The following is an 11,411-nucleotide window of genomic DNA, read 5'->3' on the forward strand; positions in this document are numbered from 1 at the left end:
TGGACAATTACATACAGAATGCACTATCAGAGACATAATACACAGGCTCACCTTCGAGATAGTGGATGCAGATCAAGAACCACTGCTCTCTGGTGCCACATGTGAGCGATTGGGCCTTATGAAATTCACCATACCTGAGGAGCTTCATAAATTGGACCTGTGCCATAGTGTTCCCCTGTCGAAACAGCAGCTGTTAAGCAAGTACGAAGATGTTTTCAAGGACCCAGTGATGTCCTTGCCAGGAGACGTTCAGTTTGTGCTGGATGACAAGATCAATCCAGTACAGTGTGCACCTCGAAACGTACCAGTGGCTTTGAAAGTGAGGGTGAAAGCACAGCTTGACAAGTATGAACAGGACGGACACATCACACCAGTCACTGAACCCACTCCCTGGATTAGCAACATGGTGGTTATCGCAAAACCAGAGAAAGTGCGAATTTGCATTGATCCAAAGTTTCTAAATCAGGCTCTGAAAAGGTCACACTACATCATGCCCACCCTGGAGGACGTTCTTTACAAACTTCCTAAAGCACGACTATTCACATTAGTGGATGCACGGGACGCTTTCTTACAATGTAAGCTTGATGAAGCCAGCAGTTATATGACTACATTTTGGACTCCATGGGGACGGATGAGATGGCTAAAATTGCCCTTTGGAGTATCTGTAGCACCAGAAATTTATCAGCGCAAACAGCACGAGCTACTGTCGGGTCTTCGTGGAATAGAACCAATAGCCGATGACATACTAGTAGTGGGCTGCGGTGACTCGGACGCTGAGGCTGAGTCTGACCACGACAGCAATCTTTGGGCCCTGATGGAACGCTGCAGAGCTGTGAAACTTCGGCTTGGCGAAAAAAAGCTGCAGTTCAAACTAAAAGCAGTTCACTTCCATGGGCACATACTGACAGCTGAAGGCTTGAAAATCGACCCAGATAAAACACAAGCTATTCTTGGAATGCCAATTCCAGGAGATGTAAAGGCAGTCCAACGATTCATTGGTTCAGTCACATATTTGGCCAAATTTCTACCAAAACTGTCTGAGGTGTGTGAGCCACTCCGACGACTTCTGGACAAGGAGGCTGTGTGGCACTGGCTACCGAAGCATGATGAGGCCATGCAGGAAATTAAACGTATGGTTTCCATGGCACCGGTCCTGAAATATTATGACGTAGGGAAACCGGTAATGGTGCAAAGTGATGCCAGCAAAACTGGACTGGGATGCTGCTTGTTGCAAGATGGACAGCCTGTGGCATTTGCTTCACGCGCACTAACAAAGACAGAACAGAACTATGCGCAAATCGAAAAGGAATGTTTAAGCATTGTATTTGCATGCCAGAGATTTCATCACTATTTATATGGAAGAGAACTGGTCACAGCTGAAACAGACCACAAGCCACTTGTAACTATCTTCAAGAAGTCTCTACTCAGTGCACCGAAGCGGCTCCTGAGCATGTTGCTGCAATTACAAAACTACAACCTAGATGTTGTTTACAAGCCAGGCCCTGAGATGTTCATAAGTGACATGTTGAGCAGAGCGACAATAGACAAGCAGAAATACACAGAGTGTAACAAAACGCAGCATAGTGTGTGCACCATAGACGGTAGGGAAGCAGCTTTCGCGCACATTGACCAGGCCATACATCTCAACGTGACTGATTCCAGGCTACGTCAGATTTTTTCACTAACAAGGGATGACGAAACGTTGCAAGAGTTAAAATCTGTGGTCCTGTCAGGCTGGCCAGATTGCAAGGAAGATACACCTCTCATGGTGCGTGAGTATTGGCCATACAGGGATGAACTAAATGTGCAAAATGGCATGCTATACAGAGGACAATGTATTATTATACCCAAAGTTTTGAGAGCAGAAATGCTGAGACGAATTCACGCCACCCACATCGGGGGTGAGGCTTGCTACAGACATGCAAAAGATACACTTTTCTGGCCAAACATGCGGAGCGAGATCAAAGACTTTGTGTCAAACTGTTCGGCCTGTAACGAGTATGCACAAACGCAGCAAAAAGAATCTATGATGTCCCATGACATTCCTGTGCGACCCTGGCAGATTGTGAGCATGGATCTCTATACGGATGGCGGTAAAGACTTCCTGATAATTGTGGACCATTACTCTGATTACTGGGAAATTGACCAGTTGCCAGATCTGTCTGCCGACACAGTTATCACACGCAGTAAAGTCCAGTTTGCACGTTATGGTCAGCCGGCTCAGGTAATTTCAGACAATGGCCCACAGTTTGCTTGTGAGCAGTTCAGAAAATTTGCCGAGCAGTGGGGGTTCACACATGTCACATCCTCTCCTAGGCATCCAAAATCAAATGGGAAGGCCGAATCAGCTGTCAAAATAGTGAAATCGCTGTGCAAAAGGGCCAGACTGGATGGCATGGATCTGTGGATGGCCATTCTCCACTGGCGCAACACGCCTACACAAGGCATAGACAGTAGTCCTGCACAAAGGCTGATGTCTAGACGGCTTAAAACATCGCTCCCGGTGGCTGACAGTTTGCTCCTCCCGAGAGTTGCTGATGGAGTTACAGAAAAATTGAGGTGGAGACGACAGACTGCGAAGCATTATTACGACACTAGAGCAAAAGATCTTCCAGAACTGAACATTGGTGATCCAATTAGAATGAAACCTCTCCCAGGGGATCGTACTGGTAGGTGGCGTAGGGGACTATGTGTGGCCAAAGTTTGCCCACGATCATACATGGTGGATGTGGAAGGCACGTTTTATAGACGTAATCGAGTGGACTTGAGAAAGGCAGAACTGAATACTTATTCCCCTGCACATGCTAGAGCAGCACAAGACCATAGCGAACTAGCACCACCGGTGTACACGGATGCTTTAGAGCTCAGTGAGGAAAACACCATGCACAGAAAGAGCAGGCAGCATGATTCTTTGCAAAACAATGACCTAAAACGGTTTACTGACCAGGTACTGCAAGCTCCATATGTGTTACCACACGGGGGCGCAACACCCCAGGAAAAGACAATCATTACCCGCTCTGGTCGTCAGTCACGACCACCTCAAAGAATGGACTTATAAGTGACTGATTGTTGCTCAGGGCTGAGTATTGACCTCATATCATTGTCCGTTCAAAGAGTTTAATGTTATCTTTATTAAGGTTATCATTGTTAACGTTTCTACAATAAAAAAAATAATAATAAAAAAATAAAAATTAAAAAATTAAAAATAATAATAAAAAAAGGGAGATGTTACAGATGAGTTGTGGATCAGTGACACAAGTTGATGAGGTCATCAGGTTGCGCTTGGTTGCGAGGTATTGGAGCGGAATGAGCTTTCAATAAACGGGCACTGTTTTTGAGCATATCTTTGTGTGTCATTTGCTATAAACACAAACAGTGGACAGGGGTCAGCATGGGCACCCTGACTGGTTTGCGACTATGCAGCCCCATACGCAACAAACTGTGATGCACTCTGTATTCGGACACCTTTCTATCAGAACCAGCATTAACTTCTTCAGCAATTTCAGCTACCTTGGCCACCCATGACCCTGTTGCCGCTTTAACACTGTTCCTTTTTTGGACTACTTTTGATGCACTTGCTGCCTAATGTATCCCACCCACTAACATGTGCCGTGATAATCAGTGTTATTCACTTCAGCTGTCAGTGGTCATAATGTTTTGTTCCTTGGACTTAAATACACAACTACCTAGTGACTATATTACTTGAATATTTGCACTTACTTGAATCCTTGAAATATTGCTATTTGCTATAAACTCTACGCTGCAAACTGTATATCAGAATATGTTTTTTACCTCACTTATCATTTACTCAGTACCATGTGCTGGCCAACGCTACACTTGTCTCTAGTCTCGTCTCTCTCAATTACTTTAGATTAGAAATGTCATTTGTATTTATTGTAGGTCTGTTTTTTATCTGCACTGTGTGTATTGATTTGTTTTGCACTTGTGTTCTGTGTTGCACCCTGGTCCTGGAGGAATGTTGTTTCAGAGACAGGACGAGATCAGCAGGGGGTGCAAGAGCCCTGCCGCCCGAGAACCAGGCTCCTTGTTTCAAGCACAAACTTCACAGGCACCTACTTAGCAGAATTTTTATTTTTATTTATTTTGAAATTTGGGGCTTCTGTTTGCTGTTTTAAATCTTGTTCCATGCTGGAGGCAGGTGTTTCATCACAAACTTGCTGACGTCCTCATCCACATGAAGAAAGTCCCTCCAGTTGAGTCCAGCTTCATTCCACAGATCTCTGGCTTTTTTGTAGCTCTGCAAAAATGGTTATATGTATTTGTAAAACTTTAAAGCATAAATAATGTTCATTCATGTTCATTATGGCTGAATAATGTTCATTATGGGTGATTAAGTGTAGATTGCACCACTTACTGTTTTTTGACAAAGCCGGTTGAGGATTTGAACCAGAAGGGCAGCAGCTTTTCCTATAAGCAGCAGCGGCTTAGCAACCTCTCTACAGAAACAACATAATAACATCAGATAAACAGCAAATGAAGCAGTAATATTATGTAATACCTTGATCGTTTTTTCATTTCATTTTCAACAACCCCTCCATACGGCCAGGATCGTGGCAGGTCCGGTTCCACTTGGAAACACCGGATCACATACGACATCAGAGAGTAGCTGACCCTTAAAGAGAGCATTAACTACCATATTTTTAATACATGACAACAGTCCTACATAAACATTAGTGGAGACAGAAACAGCATTTATCTCACCCAATTATAAGAATCCAGGCCGGGGTCCCAACAAAGACAAAAACAAGAATGAAGTTAAAGTGTACTATACCAGCACCTGGTTAAGTTTAGTTCATGTAGTTTTAATAAATACATCTACAGTATAGTTTAAAGCCAACCTGAAGAGCTGAGCCATGGGAATCCCTCCATCCTGCAGCATCGGTGTTATTACTTCTGCTAGGTATTGCCAGATGTGAGGAATATCAATAGCCATGTCATCAGCAACCTCCAAAATCTCATGAAGCCTGAGCAAAGCACACACACACACACACACACACACACACACACACACACACACACACACATGCATGCATATCATATTAATAAACTCAGTGCCCTCAAAATGTGATGATGAATTGCTCTGGAATTAAAGATCTGCTAACAATGTTCAAAGTTCTACAAGACTGTGTTTGTGCCACACAGCAACATGGGTACTGAAGACCTGGGTATTATTTTTGGGCTCTGGTCCTTCTTTTGGTCAGTAGTTTTCCTAAAGTCTGTAATGGCTTCTTTTGAGTATTTTAGTCTTTTCCAGATGATTAAACATATAAGTGTCTGTGTGTGTGTGTGTGTGTGTGTGTGTTTCTTCAGGATAGATCTGATAGATCAGCCCACCACTCACCCTTTATAATACTGCTCAGTGGGTAAAACGCCAGCACTGATTAGTTGTCGAAGAAGCAGACCCATGTGCTCTCGAGCAGTGGTGGTGCGCTCCAGTGTCATCTCCACAGCGTGACGTACAAACACAAACAGCAGAGATTCACTGTTCAGCTCCTGCACACATTGCAGCGCCTCCTGCAAAACATTCACAGATACACACAGCAATGAGATAAATTCATCATTCAATTCATGAATTCAACATCTCGGTCTAGATTAAGTCTAGTGCATGTGAATCTAGATGCTCGTAATATCAGAGATCAGAGGTTGTCGCAGCAGTGGATTCACAGTTGGAAATAAAAAATTTCAAGACTGGGAGATGAAAAGGGAAAAAACTAAAGCTGTACTGTCTTAAATACTTCTGTTCTACAACTGCACTGTGAATAAGTGTGTGCTGTTATTTATGATAGCAATCTTCTATGATAGCATTCTTTTATTACTGTTTAAATTATTCTTTTAAGCTAGATAAAATAAAAATTGGACTTCATGTCCTACATGGAATCTGTTTGCTGTGTACTTGATTTTACCTTCAGGTCATTGATGTGGAGATACTCCTCGACAATAGCAGCTGATTTTTTCTCTACCTGCTCCTCATTCAGAGCAGGTTTGGCAGGAGCAGGTGGTGCTGGAGCTGATTTATGATTTACTACAGAAATGCAACAAAAATACATTAGAAATTTCAGAGCTGCAGCTTTAAGCATCAATTTTCTTTGTTCATGGCAGTTCAGGTGCATTAGAAACATATAAAACATTTTTATAAATACTAAATATATTAAATATGATGTATATATACACAATTACTAAAAAAAAGATTTATTTGGAATAAATAATTACTGGTCTACTCAAACATGGAAAACTTGTCATGTGTAAGGTAAGTATAAACTCCTCCTCTAACCTGTGTGTTCTCTGCTGTCTCGAGTGGCGTTTCCTCTCTTGTCCATCATGTTGGAGACACCCCGCATCTCCCCAGTTTGAGATCGAACCTCAGGCTTCCTACTGAAGGGAACGTTTCCTTTGGTGTCTTTAGTTCCATTGCTGAATCTGCTCGTCTGACTTCCCCATGAACGATTTCCTCTGTGAGCTTGAACCAGAGGCTGTAATACACCAGGCTGTGTGTGAGAAAAATAATGATTGTGAACTGTGTCATTCCAATCCTAAACCCAGTGAAAGAATAGAAGCATTTGTTTCTGCTGTTTAGTACCTTGGTGATTTTGCTATGGTGTGACTTGTCATTGTTGCAGAAGGGCGCCGTGTTCCATCTGTTATACTGAGTCTTATTAATTTGGCCTCCTTGTCTTTGACTCCAGTGTTTCTTGGAGAGCAGCTTTTGCTGGACTTGAAGCTGCTCCACATGCTGTTCCATTTCAGCTTCTTTATGGACCTGGTCGATGGTTTTGGGGCCCTGATCTGCCCTCCTGGAAACCCAGTTATTCTATTAAAAACAGAAACAGAGAGAAAGTGATTAGCCAAAGTGCAACACAGAACAAAGGCTGGAATGCAACATTTAATAATGTACCAGCTCAACTTTCTTTTACACTATCAAAGTTTGAAGTTTATTTCCCCAGAAGGCATTGCAAAACAGAAGAATGCTAGACAATTTAGCACAGACAGTGAATAAAATAGGTGGAAGTATCAGTACCTGTCTAAGATCCAGAACATCCTGGAGCATGAAGCGGATCCTGGATGAGGTTTTCTTTTCCCTTATTATTTTCTCCATCTGATGGAAGTACTGGTCCAGTTGAAGCTTTGCAAACAAAAACAAAAGTTATTAATATGCATGCTAAGCTAGCATTACCCTTATTCCCCAATCTACAGCAATATTTTACCCCGATATACAACCATTCCAAAAGTTACAAAACAATTAGTAGGACAATGGTAACACTTGCTGACTCCAGAGCGCCCCTACCTTGTCCTTTTTACTGTCTAGGTCCTTTCCAGCAGTAGAGAGCAGCTTGCTTAGACATTCCAAGCTTTCCTCATCTTCATTTTTCAGTAGCTTCTTAATACAGTCATGCATAATCTGCTCTGTGATCATCTTCAACTTGTAAAGTTCCCCCATGAATTTGATGTTACCCAGGGAACGTGTGCGAGCTTTGATCCTCAATTCTTCTAGCTCGTTTTTAAAGAGCTGACGGTCTTTCTCCTAAAGTTAACATCAGCATTTAGTTACTACTCATTCTGGACAAACACATTTCTTGATGTGTTCATACTGTAAGTGCTAAGATATGAGAATTTAGCACCTCTGTAGCTTCATCCAGCTCTTTTTGCTTCTGTTCAATGAGCTTGTCGTCTTTCTTGTCCTTTTCAAACTCCTGTTGGCAGCGACTGAGCAGCACTTTATGGAAGCTCCATGTTGATTCTGATTTATCTGAGGTGGGCACTTTGAGCTAAACAAGAACAAAAGCAATGATAAAATAACTAATCAAAACCTCAAAATATCTAATACTTCTAGTTTTGGACAGGTGGAGTCACTGCTCTTACTTCCATAAGGCTGTGGCACATGTTGGCATAAGTGCTGGAGAAATGGGGTTCTGAAACAGCCTTCTCGAAGATTAAATTGACGACTCCATGAAGCCGCTCCTCAGTATTGATGGGAAGCTTGGTGATCTGCTTCATCAGCTGCTCAAACATTTGTGGTGTCAGTTTATTCAGGATACTGCGGACATTACGGAACAGCTCCTGGGTTTTAGCTGCCTCTGGATCTTCATTCTCACTGCAGCTCTTCTTTACCACTGGCATCCAGGCGTTCTCGGCCTTGTTCAGCTGCACTCTGTCATTGGTTGGTGGGATGCTGGTGCTGATTCGTCTCACTTTTTTAAGCTGCTTTTGCTGATAACAGTAAATTGCAGTTACATAACCATAGCTGCTTAAATATATACTTATACATTTTCAGAACATACACATATGTAGCCTAGAATGCATTTTATTATGTGTTTACAAGTCAATATAAGTTCAATATTTAGAGGTTATATTTAAGTAACTTACTGGTCCACGTCCAATAACACCCTGTTTGCTTAGGTTTGCATTGTTCTTCCTACAAAGCATCTGGTCCCTCAGGTACAATTGATCAAGCTGGGGCTAAAGAGGATAAAGAAAGTGACATTTTAACCACAGCAAGTTTATCTATGACTAAAAATATTAAAGATGCAATGCTATTTAAACCTTGTCCAGAACAACATCTGTGTCGTGCAGCTGAACTTTTGGTTTCTGCAGGCTGGCGCTGACTAGCTGCAAACTCAACAGAAACTCCCGGTCGTATTTAATCTTCTGTACCAGGTTATCACGCTTACAGCTCTCTAAAAAGACAAATATTCGTTTTTACAATGTAAATCCAATTAGACATGACATGAAATAAAAGATGTCCATGTTTACTTACGTTAAGAATCATTTTTTTACAAATCATATTTTTGAACAACATCCTTACCCGCCTCAGGCTTGATGTTCTTTCTGTCCAGCTTGTCCTCCTGGACCTCCACACGTTCAAAAGTAGGTGTGTCCAGTTTACAAACCAAGGGAGGACAATCTGTCGTACGTGTCATCAAGTCCCTCAGGGGTAACTGCTGCATCAGGGGCTAAAGTGTATAAAAAGAGAGTTGTGGTTTTAATTACAATAAAGTTACATATATAGAATTATCAACTATAAACGCACATGTATAAAATAAAATGATCATAAAGTGACGGTGTGATTGTTTAACCTGTTCCAGAAGCACTTCAGGGATGTTTGTCAAGACTTTTGGCCTTTCCAGGCTAGACTTTACAAACTGTAAGCTCAACAGAAAGTTCCGGTCATATTTTTTCTTCTGCTGCGGCTGAATTAAGTCATGATGCTCTGAAAAAAGGAACAGGAATCAAAATCCGACTCACAACATGATGGATCTCACTATTTCTTTACTATCTTATATCATTTATTTGGGTCAGTGCAACCCTGAAAGTATTTACTTCTTAAAATCAGGTTTTTAGTGAAGATCAAGTTCTTTATGAATCAAATTTCAGAAATGTTCAGTCACAATACGGTTAAAAATAAAGTACAAAACATATTAAAGTCATGCAGTAAGGATCATCTATGTACTCATATTTCTAACCCATGATGGTCTTACCCTCTTCAGTCTTGACATCTTGAACATCCACAGGCTCAGAGATGGACGTTTCCTGTTTGCTAATTGAGAGGCCGATATCTGACTTACAGTTCATCACGTCTCTCAAATACAACTGCTCCATCAGAGGCTAAAGGAAGAGAAGTTTAACCACTACAGGTTCATTATCTTCTGTGTTACATTATACAACTTAATGTAAATGTATAAATAAATGTGATCATCAGGTAATGCTGTGATTGTTCTACCGTATTCAGAACCACCTCAGGGATATCAGTCAGGACTTTGGGTTTCTGCAGGCTGGAACTATTAAGCTGCAGACTCAAAAGAAAGCTCCGGCTGTATTTGTTCCTCTGCTGTGTATTAGCAATCTGACTTTGCTCTGGAAATCAGAATAAGTACAGCTGTGATAATGGTCAGCATTCCATATTACTCTTAAATGGATTTTATAAAATTCTAAATGTATATGAACTAACGTTAGCAGTTTCAGTTAGAAATCGTCTAAATTGATCTCAGCTAATCAACAGTGGCTTCTATTTTAAAACCACATGTTCCCAATGTTGGGTCATTTATTTAAAATAATAAAATCTCATTTACTGATGTGAGGCACAGTAGCAGGAGCTGTTGAGTGTTCTTCTTTAGCCTGGACCTCTGCATCCACAGACTAAGACAGAGAATTAAAATAAATAATTCATTACAACATAATTATTACCTTTTATTAATAATTTCACAACAAACAAATCCTCACTGTTAATCTTACCAGAGTTGGTGTTTCTACAGATGTGGTGCATCTTCCTGAGATCATCTCTTCAGTTATGTCCTGCCCAGGTGTTGTTGAGTTTTCATCATTAACCTTGACCTCTGCATCTACAGACTAAGAGAAGGAATAAAAACAATGATTATATATATTAAATATATATTGTGTTAACATGGTTATTACAAATGTAAGTCCTTTATTAAAAATCAATCCTTAATCTAACCAGAGTTGGTGTTTCTACAGATGTGGTGCATCTTCCTGAGATCATCTCTTCAGTTATGTCCTGCCCAGGAGGTGTTGAGTTTTCATCATTAACCTTGACCTCTGCATCTACAGACTAAGAGAAGGAATAAAAACAATGATTATATATATTAAATATATATTGTGTTAACATGGTTATTACAAATGTAAGTCCTTTATTAAAAATCAATCCTTAATCTTACCAGAGTTGGTGTTTCTACAGATGTGGTGCATCTTCCTGAGATCATCTCTTCAGTTATGTCCTGCCCAGGAGATGTTGAGTTTTCATCATTAACCTTGACCTCTGCATCTACAGACTAAGAGAAGGAATAAAAACAATGATTATTTATATTAATTATACTGTATATTGTGTTAACATGGTTATTACAAATGTAAGTAAGTCCTTTATTAAAAATTAATCCTTAATCTAACCAGAGCTGGTGTTGCTGTAGACGTGGTCCATCTTCCAGACAGGATCTCTTCAGTTATGTCCCGTCCTCCCTGAGTGGGGTCTTTTATTATAATCTATATTAAAAATAAATGAAACCGATTTATTGCATGTGCACTAACAATACTAAATTAAAACGTGAAACTCATTAATGACTGTATGTATTAGGGTTGTGTTTAGTGCTGTGGGCTGGTGGTATTTATACATCACTATGTCACTATTTTGCACATGGCTAGTATGTACATATATTAACACACAACTGATAATCTTCCATGAGACGGTGTTGCTTTAGGGACGATTGATCTTCCTGACAGGATCTCTTCAGTTATGTCCCGTCCACCCTGAGTGGGATCTTTTATTGTGATCTTCACAAAAATCAAATTGAAGCTTTTTATTAGCATTTATAACACACGAATTGTATTGCTACTACTAATAATATTATTCTACTACCCTCAAAAGCTCATAATGTACACATACA

The 11,411-nt window shown here is 40.7% G+C and overlaps 1 protein-coding gene across 1 annotated transcript; it reads right to left on the reverse strand.

The window, feature by feature from the left end:
* Nucleotides 1-4,077: 4,077 nt before the first annotated feature.
* Nucleotides 4,078-10,981, reverse strand: LOC134319969 (eukaryotic translation initiation factor 4 gamma 3-like). The gene is made up of 22 exons (XM_063001254.1): nt 10,918-10,981; nt 10,689-10,802; nt 10,469-10,582; nt 10,249-10,362; nt 10,086-10,152; nt 9,737-9,870; nt 9,495-9,621; nt 9,093-9,226; nt 8,822-8,969; nt 8,560-8,693; nt 8,383-8,475; nt 7,879-8,226; nt 7,638-7,784; nt 7,304-7,540; nt 7,037-7,141; nt 6,599-6,829; nt 6,293-6,491; nt 5,925-6,043; nt 5,363-5,535; nt 4,860-4,985; nt 4,376-4,457; nt 4,078-4,258 (listed from the first exon to the last, which is right to left on the reverse strand). The coding sequence occupies exons 2-22, from the start codon at nt 10,731-10,733 to the stop codon at nt 4,133-4,135; spliced, it is 3,003 nt and encodes a 1,000-aa protein (XP_062857324.1). The 5' UTR covers nt 10,734-10,802; nt 10,918-10,981; the 3' UTR covers nt 4,078-4,132.
* Between the last annotated feature and the right edge of the window lie 430 nt (nt 10,982-11,411).

The sequence above is a fragment of the Trichomycterus rosablanca genome, chromosome 9 (assembly GCF_030014385.1).
Source record: "Trichomycterus rosablanca isolate fTriRos1 chromosome 9, fTriRos1.hap1, whole genome shotgun sequence".
NCBI classification, from domain to species: Eukaryota; Metazoa; Chordata; class Actinopteri; order Siluriformes; family Trichomycteridae; genus Trichomycterus; species Trichomycterus rosablanca.

What these genes read in the sequence shown, in the direction of transcription:
- LOC134319969 (XM_063001254.1), bottom strand. Translation starts at nt 10,733, where the DNA reads ATGATCTCAGGAAGATGCACCACATCTGTAGAAACACCAACTCTG. An exon ending in CTGAGGTGGTTCTGAATACG is followed by an intron (nt 9,622 to 9,736) that starts GTAGAACAATCA and finishes CTCTTCCTTTAG; the next exon opens with CCTCTGATGGAGCAGTTGTA. An exon ending in AGATGTCAAGACTGAAGAGG is followed by an intron (nt 9,227 to 9,494) that starts GTAAGACCATCA and finishes TCCTTTTTTCAG; the next exon opens with AGCATCATGACTTAATTCAG.